Below are 17,207 nucleotides of genomic sequence, written 5' to 3'. Positions count from 1 at the left end.
TTTGTGACATTATAGATGTTATTAGTATCACTTTTTATAAATTAAATGCATTTAATGTATTGATTTACCCCTTTTCCCACACGTGGAACCATGGAAAAGTTATATGGACAGGTTAATAATGCCCCATTTTTAAGTTTTTGATTCCTTTAAACTGGGTTTAAACAGGTTAATAGTTTATGTCAAATAAAAAGGCCTGTCCTAGCAAGGTAAAAGTAAGGCTGCTATTGACTTCTTCCTAAAAGTCACAAATTCAATTGCGGTTGCTAGGTTAGCATACACTTGAGGGTTTCTGCAGACTGATGTTATTGCAGTCGACTTATGTGTTTGTCCTTGGAGGCGTTATAATTCCCACTGGAGCTATTTCGTTCTGTATGTAAACAACCAATGCTGATTTAGACATGACGTATGTAAATGTGGACAGGACCCTGCTATCACTAACATTTACTGCTGCTGGTGCTGTAATTGAGGTGTCATATGCTCTCGTACCTTCCTCGTCACTCGCTTACTCACACACGAACGTGCTCAGAAAACCTACACTTGCATGCATTTACATTGAGAAAACCCAGGAGAAGATTTGGCTTTTGCAGCGAGGAGTCTGGCATGATGGTGAGCTTCAAGATCAATGAGGAAGACATGTTTGTGAGGGAGTTTAGTGGGAAGTTTGGTGTACAATCATGTAAGTCGTTCTCTGCTGTTGTATTTTTATGACAATCTTCTTCCTCCTCTACATACTCATGATATAATTCACATCACAAAACAACCCACACTTTGGCCCAGTATTAAGATTTAACTATTAAATGTGAGAAAAAGAACTCTTTTTAGAGTTCAAAATTGTTTTAGTTTCAGTAGAGAGGTATTAAAGATAGATATAATTGCATTATTAATTGACTACCTTTCTTTTTTTACACACAATACTCAGAGAGGCCATGGGAAAAGTAATAGAATAGCAGCAAAACAGACACATGAACTAAAAAAAAATCTAAAAAGACAGGGAAATGCAAGTGCAGGCTGGAGAGCCACAGTCCAATCTACACAATCACAATCTAATAAACACTTGCCTACTTTTAGGTCCTATTTACACTAATACATTTTAGTTTTGCTGCGGTTACGCCTTCCGTCCACACTACCCTGGAGTTTTCGAGCCTTGAAAATGGAGGGATTTGGAAACGCTGCTGCTCCATGTCAGTGTGGATGGGGGAAAACGGAGTCTACTATTTGGGGCTTTTTCCTTAATAATAAAGTGCACAAAGTTTAGTCTTTACTCTTTCTTTAAGTTCAAATTGCGGCTGGAAGGGCATCCGCTGCGTAAAAACTTGCTGGATAAGTTGGCGGTTCATTCCGCTGTGGCAACACCAGATTAATAAAGGGACTAAGCCGACAAGAAATTTAATGAATGAATATTAACAGACACTAAAAATGTTGAGGCATCGTGTAGCTACATATCTATATGACTGTCACAATCACTGTGTGTATATTTTTAACAAAAGAAAGCCTATAACGTAACTGCCTCCTTTCATTTTCTTTGAAAAATATGAAACATAGCCTGTCTGTAATGTGAAGTTGACACTGACAAAAGGAGTGCGGTTCCAAACGCAGGTTTATTAAACAGAATGGTCAGGCAAGCAACCGTCAACACAGGAGCTAACAGATGTATACGAGCAATTCCAGAGTCGTGGTCATATAACAGGAGGATGGCAAAAAGGCAGACAGCATACAATGTAAACAAACAAACTAGGCGAAGCATACAATGTAAACAAACAAGGCGAGGGTAAAAAACGGCAAGGCAAGGAAAAAGAGTTGTAATTCAGTATAGCTAGACTCGGCAATGAAGTGTGCATGTGTGCTGTGTATATAGTCCTTGTAATTAGTCCATAATGATCCTCTGGCTGTAAGTCTGTGCAATCAGTGGAATCAGGAAAAGATGCGTGTAAGCGGTGCATGACTGGAACTTGTAGTCCATGTAACAGTGGATTTGCAGTCCAATACGATATGCATTTTTACCAGCGATCTTCAGCCACTCAATCGCTGGTGATCTTATGATTGTCTCTTTTGCTGAATATCAGTTTTAATAATCAATAATGGCCATTATAAAAGTGAAAGTACAATAAGCTTATACAATATAGGAAGTAAAGGCAAGTAATCAGTCAAATATGTAGAATCAGCGTACTAAGAACTAGTGATAGATTCAAAAGGCCAAAGAGGAGTTAGAGAGACAAGGTGAATTAAATATCACGTTAAACAACTGAGATGAGATCCAGCAGTAGATCCTTGATGAACTGTCCAATGTGCACTGCTCTTATCTGGGGAGGTGTACTCAAAGCACCCACTGACTGCCTGGAGCTCAGATGTCCACATACACTGCAGCACATGACAGAGTGTGTGTGTGGTCACGTATTGTGCATTTTCAGAGGAGTACTGTGGACGAAGATCTGTTCAGAAACGCTTGGTAAAATGCCAGTGTGGACTATAAAACGTATTCGTGTAAGCGGGGCCTTAGATTCTTGTAACCCTTAGACCATGCATAGCTGGTTCAGGAGCATGCAGAATTTTGTTGTATGGTGTTGAGAAAAAGGGTGGAAAAAATGATGATATGACTCTGATAATAGCAATTGAGTTTTGGTCTTCTGTTGGCCTCGGGCTTTCCAGCAATGCAAATTTGCAGGTCACCAAGCTTGAAAAGCATCAACATACGACACTTGTCGCACAAGCTTTTGTTTTCAGTCTGGCACATTCACGTGCATATGAATGGAAGTCAGTGGCCCGAAAAGTGCAGTGTGACCACAGCTTAACTCAGCAGGGCTGTGGCTCTGTGGGACCAACTCTAGGTGATGGGTGAAGAGACCAAGATAGAGACACAGCATCAATGAATGAGACTAAGGTAGAGGTGTTGAGATCAATGGACTGCTTTCCCGCTGTTACCAGTTTGTCCAGTTAGCTTGTCATGTATATCGGCAGACTTCAGACGCAGAGAGGAGCTGACCACGAATACGGGGTTTGAGTCTGGCGAAAAACAGTTCCAGAAAGCATGTTAGACAAAAACAGAAGACAAAAAAATTAAATAAGTAAATAACAGGGTGAGAATATGGTAAAATCTGAAAATGTGGAAAAAAACAGACCAGGGTTTTTCTTTTTCTTGATTGCTTATTAAAACTGTTGGTTGTGTTTAGGAAAGTGGGTGAGCGATGGTCAGTCTGTGCTTTTGAAAACACTATTTGTTGTGTTTAGAGAAGGAAAAGGGTAGGTCAGTCGATCAGTCAGTCAGTCAACAGCGGCCTTTGGTGGATATACGCGAGAAGAGCAGGCAGGAATGGCACTCGCAAGAAAATTTTAAGATTTTAAAAAGCATACACAGCAGCCTTTGGTGGATTCGCAAAAAAAAAAAAAACTGCTGGGATGTATTTGGTGCTCTCCAGAAATGTATATAATGGTTTGTTTTCAGAATGAGCCTGGGTTGGATGAGGAAGCCCAGTGAAGCTTAGGGACAATGGTCCATAGTGAAGCTTAGCAGCAAGTCCAAGTCCGAGTCCAAGCAGAGCCAACTGGTCAAAGGGCCTAAGTGGGATATTGGTCTCAATGGTTCTATTTGGAGGTAATGAATCAACAATGTCAAAGATGTGGTAAGACATCAAAAAGACTAGGGATGGGGTTTAACAGAAGATCTCAAAAAAGGTGGAGCACAACAAGTAATGTACTGTACCTCGAGTAATTAAACAATTGACATGGATCAATGGAAGTTTTAAAGTGTTTACCAACCAAATTTTCCTGGGCAGTTTGCTTGGGCAAGTGTTTGAAACTTTTGAAATATCCTTGCAATAGCCAAACTTTCACCAATCACAGAACTCTCAGCAACGACTGGATATCATCCCTTGAAAATAATCTTTAAGCCATAGTTCATCCAAAAATGAAAATGTCACATTCATTTACTCACACCATCCAACATGTAGGTAACTTACCTTCTTTAAAAGAACTGTAAAGATGTGTTGTTTTACTACATTTATTTACATTTGCTTTGTTAAAATTTTGTACTCTGTCACCATATAATGGAGGTCAGTGGATGACATCTGTTTAAGATTCAAAAACCATGTTCATGCAAATCATAATTACTACATGTGGTTCCTGACAAGGCACTGTGGTCTTATGACCTAAATGATTGCTTAATATAGATTGTGTCAAGTGTAAACCAATATAAAGTGCCAGGTTTAAAAAAAGTAAGGAGGATGAAGTACAAATATTTGTGGGAAAATGTAATGAGTAAAATGAAAACTTTGTCAGAACAAAATAGGTATTAAAGTACTGATAACAGAAAAACAATCTCTCTCTTTCTCTGTAATAAACAAACCCAAGTATGTCAGCTCTCTTGTTCTTTTATGCCGTCTAATACATTTTTATAATACATATGTTTTTTTTAAATCTCAAAGTGATGGCAACACATGACCAACATTATTTGATAGCAGGGAACAACTAAAAATCTTCTTTATTGTTCTATTGAAGTTACACTTACATCTTGGAAGGCCTGGGGCTCAGTAAATTGACATGCAACTATTGACCCTATTTCTGCAATACGCTTATTTTTGCAATCATTTTAGGACTTCCAATTCAGTTTCCACAATTTTGCACTAATTAAACAAAGATCGCAATCTCGATTTAACTTGTCAGACGATCTTAATCCAGCTTACCTACGATTCTGGCAATTACATTTTCAAGGTCATGAGAGAAGTGTAAAGGCGAACGGACGCATTTTTTACATTGTTTTATATACTTTGCTCAGCAACATGGACACCTTCCAATGGTATTTATACCATATTTATAAGGTATAATTCACCCCAAAATGTTATTTCTGTCATATGGTAATGACATATTCATGGCCGCAAAATCACGTTTGTTTACTACCGAGAGGATGCATATGTGCCCTATGCATCTAGTGTCTAGTGAACAGAACCTGCATAGGCTGTGAATAATAGGTAATGAAGTTGTAAATAACATTCAGTTTGTTGCACAGAGCGATCGTTAGAGAGCCATGTGGGATGTAGGATTTGCGTGTATGCTTTTTTTTTTTTTTTTTTTTTTTTTCTAAGAGTAGCGGCAGCCACAACATGAGCTGCACTTAGCGGTAAAGGTTTTTTTTTTTTTATAGCTAACACAAAGTGTTGTGCATGAAACTAAATGTTTGCTGGGTCAATATGACTAATCTAGCTTATACAGTATAATGTTGCAAATAATGCAAGAGGAAATCTGATAAATGATAAATGTTTTATTTTACCAGTGTAAAAATGGCCTTATAATGTTTTTAATAACAAATGAAACGCACATGTCCCAAACATATACTCAACTTTAAATTAGAATAGTTGTATTCTGCGAACGAACAGGACAAATTTAAAGTCTATTCAAATTCACCATTCAAAGTCTATGAACTATGAACTATGCAAAATGTAGCATTTTAACCAACAGTAGACCTACACATAGGCCTATTATTGTTGCTGTTTTACCATATATTTGAAGGTAATCATATTAAACTTTATTTCACATCTACAGATCGTGAGAAAATTGTGAACTTGATTTTAAGCAAAAAAAATCTTGATTTTCATTTTGGCCAGAATCGTGCAGCCCTAGACTATACTCAAAAGAAGAAATATATAATAAGAAAATATCAGATTGCAACATTTAGCAGAGTAACAAGCTGTTTTTAACATCTAAAAGTCAGTGGAAATGATTGAGAGCGGAAGTCTTGAGCCAAAAAAGATTCGAATGGCTGCACCTGCTCGTGCTCAAAGAATAAGGTCAGCGCCATTAATGTGGTATTTTATTCCGATTTTCCCTGGACTTGTGCTGTTTGGATTTTGGGTTATGATTTTGATGAGTCATACTCCCTGTGCTTTTATGACATTTCAAAGACTTAGAAGATATTAGAGAGTCCTAGCAGCAAATTCTCACATATTCTTGCTTTAACTGAAGAAGGGTTCAGTTTTTTTTTTTTCTTTTAATGTCAATCATTAATTAATTCATTAAAGAAGTGCACTATGTTAAAGGGCCCAACAGAATTGTCTATCAAAGATGCCTTGATGTAGCTATGAGCTGGATTGGGCCGGGCAGTCTGGCTTTGATCACACTGGAGTGGTTAGTTCTTGTCAAAGTTAGTGTCAGGTCTGATCAGTGTTTGTGTTGAGGCCTCTGGCTGTCTAATGGAGCGTATCCAGACATTCTCCACTCACTCTGTCTCACTCACACACACACACACACACACACACACACACACACACACATACACACACACACAAACAAACATCATTTTTTCGGAGTCCTGCAGGTAAGTCACAGCTCAAAGCTTGCGCCATACAATGAAAATGCTCAAAATTGGCTTTGAAACTATTTTCTTTTTTATTATTAGCTAAGTTCAATAAAGAATTGGTAAGTAGTACATATTTAACATGACATTTTAATATAAAAAGATATATTTTTTACATAAAACCTCATAATCTTGTAACACAGTACATCCTGCAGTAACCTTTAATGGTAACATCTGATTTTGATGGTCCCTTTTAGACTGTTGGCTAGAAGGCTTTGTGTCCATCAAAGGACATTGAATATGATTCCAATCAGATTTGTATTGATAGTTGTCAGTTTGGATGCTCAAATAAAATTTCTGATATATTTTTAACCACTCTTAACATGACCTTGGTGGCAAGTTCTCATAAAACACAAAGAAGTTGACTGCGACAACAGCAAGACATTACATATATCCCGGTCAATCCTCTTTGGATATAGTAAAACTCAGCAACAGAGGAATTCTCATTCAATTGTTTCAAAAGCCTGGTTAGATACATGGGGACTGTACACCTAGCCATTATGATATGGTGCCATTCATAGAGTGGACATCTGCCTAAACAGATCTGATTTCCCTACTAGTTTATGTAATCTCTTATCCCTAAACGTACCCTTGAACCTAACTATAAAAAATCGCTTTCTTAGAAGAGGCATTGTAAATACACATTAAGTACATGTACTAGAATATAAAGTGCAACAGACTGCACATGTGCCGTTTAGCATTTGGTCATAGCTTTAATTGTCAGATTACGTATATCTTAGGAATTGGGCATAGCTAACATTTCATTCAAGCTGCTCCAACTATCAGTTTTAACAACAAACTGAATAGTTGAGCAGGAGATGTCTGTTAGGTTCTAATAACTCTCCCCAAACACTTTTCCTGATCTTTCTGAATGAAATGCCTACTTTACTATATACATCCATTCAGATTGCAGTACCACGCTCACTGTTTTGTCATTTAATATTCCATTTCTCTAAGAACTGTGTCACAATACAAAGGAAAATAACGGTCACAGCTTCTGGTTCATGGAGACTTTAAGGTTAGCCATACATCATTAGTCTTACTCAATTGTAATCAAAATCATGATTCAGCCAAAGCTGTGATTGTTGTGCACATTTTGTCAGTAAGTCACAGCTCTGTGCTCAGTAGTAAATCTTTTTCCTCACAGAACTGACTTTACTGCCAAAATGTGCATGATAAATATCTCATTTGCGTTTTTTATGTAAAATATTTAACATTTAAGTAACATTTAAATGCATCTAAACATTGCACTTTAAAAATAATAGTTGAGGAAACCATTGTTTAATCTTTTTTTCTTGGCTTTCACATTTTTATACAAGACAATCTGTGGGTTATTAAGGGAAAAATCATTCATATCATCTAGTTTCTGAGTAATGTAGTGTAACCGTTTTGTTGTTCGCAAAAGACATTTCAGGAAAAATAATATGGCATCTTTTATCTTACACACTAGTTTTCTGACAAACAGCCAGCCAGCAATGTGATTGACTTTCTCTCGTCACCATCTTTGAACTGTATAAAATGTATTTTATTTCTGCTTTTGCATTTCTGTGTGGAGTTTGCATGTTCTCCCTTTGTGTGGGTTTCCTCAGAGTGCTCTTGGTTTACCCCACAGCCCAAGGACATGCGCTAAAGGTGAATTGGATTAACAAAATTACCCGTAGTGTATAAGTGTGGGACTAAGCAGAAGGAAGATGAAATGAAATGAACATTTTACCCTTTAAGCATGCGTATATGATACCATTTTTACTATTTTTTGTAAATCAATAGTAATTTTGCCACCTGTTATTCTCCGTATCCAACACAGCACAAAAATATACATGGTGCAGAGCTCTGACACACCACAACTGGAACACACTGCCAGAGTGCAACTGCATTGAGAAAAAAAAAAGCTATAACCAGTTAATGTGGACACAGAAAAATATACGCACTGCAGACGGAGTATGTGTAAAACAGGCATAACAATTAACTAATACTAAACTAAATGCTTGTTAACATATAGTTGGGAAGTTACTCATACAATACCTGACAGAGGTCCAAGTTTTAAGAACAACTAATAATAACTTCACTTGAAGACTTGGTATCAGAAGAGGCTTATATGAAAGGCAAAGGCCTCTAGATTACGCTTATTTCACCAAAATAAAGTATAATCATGCCTTGATTTTTACTTATTTAATCAGGACAGTAAGGTCTGACTTTGCTTAGACAAAAGTCTTGTCACTTAAAAGAAATAATGTGCAGTATTGAATATAAAGTTAAAGTGCAGTGGAAAATTTATATTGTGTACGACTCCCATGATCTTGAAGGACTGCATCCATGCATTTCTGCAATGACCCAAATGACTTATAAACAAAGTCATCTGGAATGACAAAGAAAGCATTCTTGCAGGACTCCCAGAGTTCATCACGATTTTTTGGATTCATCTTCAATGCCTCCTCCTTCATCTTTCCCCAGACATGCTCAATAATGTTCATGAACTGGTGACTGGGCTGGCCAATCCTGGAGCACCTTAACCTTCTTTGCTTTCAGGAACTTTGATGTAGAGGCTGAAGTATGAGAAGGTGTGCTATCCTGCTGAAGAACTTCCCTCTCCTGTGGTTTGTAATGTAAAGGGCAGCACAAATCTCATGATACCTCAGGCTGTTGATGCTGCCATCCACTCTGCAGATCTCTCGCACATCCCCATACTGAAAGTAAACCCAAACCATGACATTTCCTTCACCAAACTTGACTGATTTCTTTGAGAATCTTGGGTCAATAGGTTTTCTGCAGTATTTGGCATGACTGGGATGCAGTTCAACAGATGATTCATTAGAAAAATCTACCTTCTGCCACTTTTCCAAATGGTCAACTAGAAGTCAAGTTATTATTTGTTATTATTACAGTTGGGATCGACGACAAGACTTTTGTCAGGTAGTGTAGACATCAGAATGACTAATGAGGACCATTAAAATAATACAACCCCTTTGCTACGTGAAGCCCAGAATTACTATTATAGGAGAGTCTGCTATACATGCAGGTCTACTTATTTTTAACTAGACAAACACAATAGTTGTCTTTTGTTTTTGTCGTTCAAGTGGGGGGCTTTGATGTCATGCACTTATTACTATTTCAAGATAAGAGGTCATCATCAGCTTTGAAGTTGTTCTATTGTATTGAGCACGCAAAAAGCTCTTACAACACACAGGTGATGCTCTTGTTTTCTTTCATGCCATTGTTGGAAATCACAAATAAAATTAACTTGATTCTGTCCAAAGATGCCATCTTTCATATAAGTCACAGGTGAAAAGCGCAGAATGGGGCTGTTGAATGTTAAGGTGCATTGCGCAGAAATATCATCTGTCCTTGCTTGAATCCACCAGTCTCAGGAAACACAGAACGGCACAAGAACTGTTCATCAGGGGCTTTATAAATTTAGTTTCCTTGGCCATGCAGCTGCATACAAATCTAAGATCACCGCGAGCAACGGCAAGCATCAGCTGGAGTGGCGAAGAGCTCGTCACTATTGGGTTCGGGAGCGGGGGAAATGCATTCTCTGATTAATCACTCACTCTTCACCATCTGGCAGTCTGACAAACGGATCTCGGACTGACGTGAAATCTGAATCTGACAGAGAGGGCTACCCACATTCCCAACCGTCCACGCACATATTGGCGTCTGTAAAGTTTGATGGAGGAGGAATATGAATAGTGTAGGACTGTATTGGTTCATTTTTCCCTTCAGGGGAGTTATAACATATTGACATTTATTTATATAAACATGTACTCTCTGTATGTGTGTGTGTTTGTGTGTGTGTTTGTGTTTGTGTGTGTATATTTATGTGTATACGTATTGCATCACAGAAAGATGCATCCTCTGAATTGGGATTGAGTTTGTCTCATTGTTTTCTTTCTGTTGTCATGGTTATGTTTTTGCTTGTCATCATATTATTTTAATATTTCTTATTTTTATTATTCTAATTGTTTCATTGATCATTAGCTTGCTTTGTATTAGGGATGTAATGATTCACCTGACTCATGATTCGATACGATTCACGATACTAATCTCATGATTCACGTTTTAGTCACTAAATCCAGCACTTTTTTTTACAAAATAAAATCCTTTCTGCAATAACTAAATTAGAATTTTATAACAAAATCTAAATAAAAAAGTGAATTGTACAAACTAAATAAGACGCTTTAATATAAATTAACTAAAACTTTAACTGTGAAGTTACACTACAAATTAAAAATGAACAATATAAATTAAAGAAGGCTCTTTAATACAAACATCCCTATTTTTAGTGTTGTTCAACCTCAGGACAGTAATCAGCCTCTGTTTCTACATTTGAATTGAAATGTATGCAGTTTATGATTGACCACAGCTGGTCTCACATCAATAATCAATGATAAACCAATCTGACGAATTCAAGTATAAATAGCAAGCCTTTCTTGCCTTCATTTCTAAAGAATTCTCCCATCCACCAAATCCCCCTGTTTTCTCCTTTAAAATGGGGAGCTCTCAAGACCTACCTGACCTTGGACCCCCTATTGTGCTAAATGACCAGGCAGGAGCCCTGGGCTCAAGTATCTTTGAGCTCAGAGTTCTCTCGTGGGATAGCATCTCAAACCTTCAATCAGTATCAAGCATTAGCTAAGTGTGAACTCTTGAAATATACTTAATTCTTCATTTGATTGTGAACTCAGCATTGTAATTGTCATCTCCACCTGCTGGTTCGGCATGCCCTTAACATACATCACAGTGCGTTTTCATGTGGATAGAGATTTTTTTTAACCAAAGTGGGGAAAACTTTACAAAAAAAATCTGTGTACGTGTACTTAACATACTTAATTGCCGAATGAGTTAACTGTTGTAATGCTTTAAATAAATTTCCAACTACTGGCAGTTTTAGTTTATTATTTAAAGTATTAAATGGTTTAAAAAGTCATTAAAATATTCATATTTGGATGTAAAGTAAAAATAAATACAATAATTCGCCCTAAAACGGCTAATATTATTTACCCTCATTTCTTTTCCAACCTGTATGACTTTTTTCTTTTGCTGAATATTAGTAATTTTTTAAAGATTATTTTTTCATTGCATTAGTTGATCACTGCATTTAAAAGCATAGCAGATCATATCAGCTTCGGATTCAGTTGAAGTCGGATTTATTACCCTTTTGATTTTGTTTTTCTTAATATTCCCCAAATGATGTTTAACAAAGCAAGGAAATTTTATTTATTTATATTTTTTCTGGAGAAAGTCTTATCTGGTTTATTTCAGCTAGAATAAAAGCAGTTTTAATTGTTTTTATTTAAAAAAAAAAACTATTATTTACTGCCATCATGGCAAAGATCAAATAAAATAGTTATTAGAGATGAGTTATTAAAACTATTATGTTGAGAAATGTGTTGGAAAAATCTTCTCTCAGTTAAACAGAAATTGGAGAAAAAAAACATGGGGGCTAATAATTCTGACTGTATGTATAAATTAAGGTACTTTTTTTTTATTCACATATTATCCATTCAAAACTTGTTTCACTTAACACAAGTACTAACCACAGCAATGTTGATGTAGAAGTAAAAATTCCAGCACTGCCCAGAAAAACCTTCCCAGAGAAGTGTGTTATTGCAGTATGGACCAACATCAAATTATTCTCCATCATTTGTGGAATGAAATGTTCACAAAGCAGATGTCCTCGTATTTTTGGCCATATAATATATTATGCACCTTATATCAGCACACCTTGGAGTAGATTTGCACAGTTCTGTCTCCTGCCTGCCTTGTCTGTCATTTTGTGTCTCTCAAACCCAGCCAAATCGCGCTCTCTCTCTCTTTCTCTTTTTTTTCTCTTCTCTCTAATGGCTGTCAGGCTTTAGGAAAGCCATGGCTGTGTGTCTGAAGCAGCAGGTTTGTAGGGTGTGTAGCGGAGAAATCGTTCTGGCTCTCCCCATTTCAGTGTGGTTCAGAACGGCCGCCAGAGCGTAATTGCCTGTTGAATGCTTTCCCACTTCCAGCAGCCTCGCTCGCTCTCTCGCTCCCCATCCACCTGTGCTGCCTTTTTTTCTGCTTCCCTTTTTTATAAGACGACTCTGTGGCAGCTTTGACATGTCAAAGAGTTCTTCTGGGTCTATTTTAAGCACACCATTTTATGCCTTTTGAATGCTGGGAAGTGCTCAGGGTGCTTTTTTTCTCTTTTTGTTATAGATTTGTCTCTTTTTCTTTTCACGGCTTCTGGGAGGCTCCTGCTGTTTTACATACTTGGACACATTACATATTTAGACGCTTCAGTGTATTAAAATATATATTTATTCCGTTCCAAAAATATCAAACCAGGTGATGTTTCCAAAGATATGATGCACCATGTTTCGCTGTTTTATTTACTTTTTTTTTTTTTTTTTAAGATGCCGTTTAATGAAGATCTGGATATACCTAAATTGTATACCGTGAGACTCAAAGCTCACCGTGTAACATCCTGGTAAAAAACATGCTAATCTCAACAATACACCGACTCTGACTCCCCACACAGGATCATTAATATGCAGGCTCCAGATTGTGTTTAATTGACCGCACTGATTATAATGAGATTAAAACAGTGAGCATTTTCCCTTATGTTTAAGTTTAAGCTTGTATTATACTTAATATAAAGCAGGGGTGGGCAACCTTGGTTCTGGAGGGCCGGTGTCCTGGATAGCTTAGCTCCAACTTTAATCAAACACATCTGCTTATTAGGGGTGTAATGGATCACAGGTGATCTGTGATTCATACAGATCACAACCCGCTGTTTGGAAAACACGTGTTTGTAACGATCGCAGAGAGATCACCTCTCGAATCTTTCAAAACGCATCTATGAAAGCATTTAGACTTTCTTTTAAAATATAATGATGACAAAAGAAGTTGTGGTAGGTTATTTAGGATGTGGATGTTTCTTATGTTATTAAAGGTGTTTTCTGTCACTACTTGTTTAATTTGAAGACTGCCGATTTGTGGTGGTCTTTAAGGGTGGTAATGAGGTTTGCTGTGTTCTCTTGGAAAGTTTTGATTGAACAGGAGCAAAGGCTACCCGATTAACATCACATTCCTAGAAAAATACGCTTGCAATCTAGACGCAGTCACATCATGCTTGTAATCTGTAAACTCCGCCTATTAAAATAACGGCTTGGTCTTTATACCGTAAAACTCCAATGGTATTAATTTATTGACTTGCTATATGAACACTCCACCGGCCATTCACTCGGACTACATCTACCATCATGCTTTGTATCTCAAAGCTGAAACAGTCTACTCGTCTGGATGCTGATTTCACTGACACAACATTTAGACACCACACTCACACATCATCATTGTTGGAAATTGTATTGTGTCTTGTGCCTTAGTCTTTTCTAGTATTTCCATGTAGTGGTGGGCAGGCAAACTTCAAGCAAATGTGTTGAAGCTTTGAAACATTCTGAAACCAATTTCACAAATTGAGGAATTATACACTCTACGTTGTTTTGAGGGAACATCAAGTGATTCAGTGGAGTGGTTTGTGTTCTTGACTAACATGCAGATGTATTGCAATCTAATCTAGGACGAGGCAATTATGGTCATTTAATATTTGTTATTTTTTTACTCTGTTCTTGTCTGTTTGTTTTATCATAAGTCTGACACTCGAATGACCTCTTTGAGAACAAATACGTGTTGTGATTGTCATAACAATATCAAATAGAACTACATGTAAAACCACTTACAACATGTGGAAGGGGTGTTAGTGAGACCAGCAGGGGGCGCTCAACCTGTGGTCTGTGTGAGTCCTAATGCCCCAGTAAAAGAGAAGGGGACACTACACTGTCAGTGGGCGCCGTCTTTCAGATGAGACGTTAAACCGAGGTCCTGACTCTCTGTGGCCATTAAAAATCCCATGGCACTTCTCGTGAAAGAGCAGGGGTGTAACCCCGGTGTCCTGGCCAAAGTCCCTCTATCGGCCCTTACGACCATGGCCTCCCAATCATCCCCTTCCACCGAATTGGCTCTATCACTGTCTCTCCTCTCCTCCAATAGCTGGTTTGTGGTGAGCGCACTGGCGCCGTTGTCCTGTGGCAGCCGTTGCATCATCCAAATGGATGCGGCACACTGGTGGTGGTGTGGAGAGACCCCCCTCATGATTGTGAAGCAAATTGGGTGTATGGCCATACACAATAAATGCGCTATATAAATACACACATTACATTTTTTAACATTTACAAATAATTGTAGAATGGATGTACATCATATCTACAGACCTCTCTTCGTCTAATATGATAATTTTTGTTTGAGTATTGCTGCATCTCATCTGTGATTGCATGATGTAAACATGTATGGCCCACATCCTGAGCATGTTTGAGTGATTGTACTGTTATCAGTCTCAAACGCACATTCAAGTACACCGAGTACAATCTGATCTTTAGAAATGCTTAGAAAATGCACTTCTTCATGTAAGACATGCTAGTTTCTGCATGTATTTAAATGTAAATTTGTCAGTATGATGAAGCAAGAATGTCATCCCTTTTTTGATACAGCCCAAGCCTGTGCAAGCTCTTTTAGCTCAAGCATTGGTGTTACAGGGAACGATACAGGAAGTCATTTTTACCAACAGTGATAAGATTGTATAAGCAAAGTCATACTAGATGAATTTTTCAGAATTCTAAAAGCACTGATACTGTAGATATGCTCTAGTGTCTGCTCGTTGTTTGAAACTAAGATGTGCAGTGTGAATGTAATTCTATTAATATTATTGCCTTTTTATATATGCTAATTATTTTATAGTATGAAAAGCTCTGCTGTGACATGTCAATTTCCCTTTGGTATTAAAAAAGTAAAAAAAATGCCCTGAATGTATTGTTGCATTGTTTTTGTTTGTAGAAATGACTATATAAATATTTATAGTGATGTTTTCTTCATTTCTGCTCGACAGGAGTCTCAAGCTGATGCTTTGGAGCTGAACCTCTCCTGCCCTCATGGCATGGGGGAGAGAGGTATGGGACTGGCCTGTGGACAGGTAAGACAGACTAAATAGACTGATTTCAAAAATGAAAAATCTGCCTGTTTCATATACTGTATAGGTTTTTCCTCTGCATGACACACAAAGCTTGTTATTCAGACTGCTTTTACAGTTAGTGTTAATGGGGACCTACTGTATAATGTTAAGATTCAGGATCATAAAAGGGACGCAGGGACCATAACATAAATTAAGTGCCTGTGAAATCGACCAAAAATTAACCTTGTGACTGTGAAATAGACAGATGTTCGAGTCATTATTCTCTAAATATTTTAAAGTGTATACTATCCTTCTATACAATAGTAGCAATAGGTTGTTTGTATTTTTTTATTTATAATATTAATTTTTATGTTTTTGCTGAACCAAATGTTCTTGATGTTATGATCTTGTTTCATCATGATACAGTTTTATTGTGTTTTTTCATTGTTCAGGATCTAGTTGTGTGTGCAATCGCAATGTCATGCTTCAATCTGAAATATGTATCTATTATTCAACTAAGATAAGATAAGATGAAATATTGGTATTACAATTGTAAAAATAGGGAAAAAATAGAGCATCACTTAATTTTGAGGGTCCTTATAACACATGCAACTGCATGTCTACTAAATCTCACTAGAGTATTGGTTAATCGTTTGCTTAAAATCTGCTAAGACTCCGCAACTAAGGCCCCGTTTACAATAATACATTTTAGTTTTAAAATGCATAAGTTTGGCTATTGTTATGCCATTCGTCCACACTACACTGGAGTTTTCGAGTGCCGAAAAGAACATTTTGAAAATGCTGGAGAGACCGTTTTCAGTTTAAAACGCTGCTGCTCCATGTTAGTGTGGATGGGGGAAAACGGAGACACCTGAAAATGAAGGCGGGGCTGTAGACATTATTCGCCAGTCTGATTAGGGCTTTTCCCTCAATATTAAGTAGCCTACACAAAGTTCAGTCTTGCATCCTCTCCTTGTAAGTTCAGACTTCGCAAGGTATGGAAAACAAACTCCCGAGGACACGTCGGCTAAATTTAAAAAGAAAGTGTAACCTCATTCACATCATCCTGGCTATGCTATTTCACCTATCTTAACAATAAAATGAAAGCATGATTTAAGGAACTGCCTCTTTTCATTTTGATATTAGAAACTTAACAGACTTAACAAACTTAACAGAAATGTTGAGGCATCTTGCTGCATATTTATATGACTGTCATAATCACTGTATATTTATAACAAAATGGAGCCTATAACATCACTGCCTCCTTTTATTCTCATTAAAAATATGAAACTTACCCTCTCTTTTGCTGAATATCAGTTTAATAATCAATAATGGCTATTATAAAAGTATAACGTTCAATAAGTTTATACAATATAGGAAATAAAGGCAAACAATCAGTCAAATGTGCAGAATCAGTGTATGCAGTTAATTATGCAGTAATTATTAACCTATCTTCGCACTCAGCCAAAACACGTTATCTGAGAACAAATAATAGATTCAACAGACCAAAGTCAGAAAATATGTTGTTAGATATAGACAAGATGTATTAAATATCACATATAACAAATATAGTGAGATTAGATCCAGTCGTAGATCCTGATGAACAGTCCAACCAGCGTAGCTCTCATCTGGGTATATATGCTGCAGTGCATGTCAGAGAGACTGTGTGTGTGTGGTCACATGATATGCGTTTCCAGCAGTGTAATTGGGATGGAGAGTTGTTCAGAAATGCTGGGTGGACGCGGATCATTTTCATTCTAAAATGCAGTTTTAAAACTAACCCTTACCCTAACCCTGCATCTCAAGCCTGCCGACGTATGCGGCAAACCACTGAACAAACTGGTAACAGAAAATAACCAATGAACAAACTGGTAACAGAAAAAGCCGTTCAAC

At 37.3% G+C, this 17,207-nt stretch overlaps 1 protein-coding gene across 4 annotated transcripts in view; it reads left to right on the top strand.

Moving 5' to 3' along the window:
- Positions 1-17,207, top strand: part of dpydb (dihydropyrimidine dehydrogenase b) — a 303,079-nt gene that overhangs the window by 180,125 nt on the left and 105,747 nt on the right. For all 4 annotated transcript variants that reach the window (XR_015477648.1, XM_087239143.1, NM_212893.1 and 1 more), the window contains 1 exon segment: positions 15,252-15,335. Coding sequence is in view for 3 of the 4 variants with exons in the window: in XM_087239143.1 (XP_087095269.1) it covers positions 15,252-15,335 (84 nt within the window). In the remaining variant the exon portion in view is untranslated.

This window comes from Danio rerio, chromosome 2, assembly GCF_052040795.2.
Source record: "Danio rerio strain M-AB ecotype USA chromosome 2, GRCz13ab, whole genome shotgun sequence".
In the NCBI taxonomy this organism is placed as follows: Eukaryota; Metazoa; Chordata; class Actinopteri; order Cypriniformes; family Danionidae; genus Danio; species Danio rerio.
This window is presented reverse-complemented; position numbering and strand designations above follow the sequence as displayed.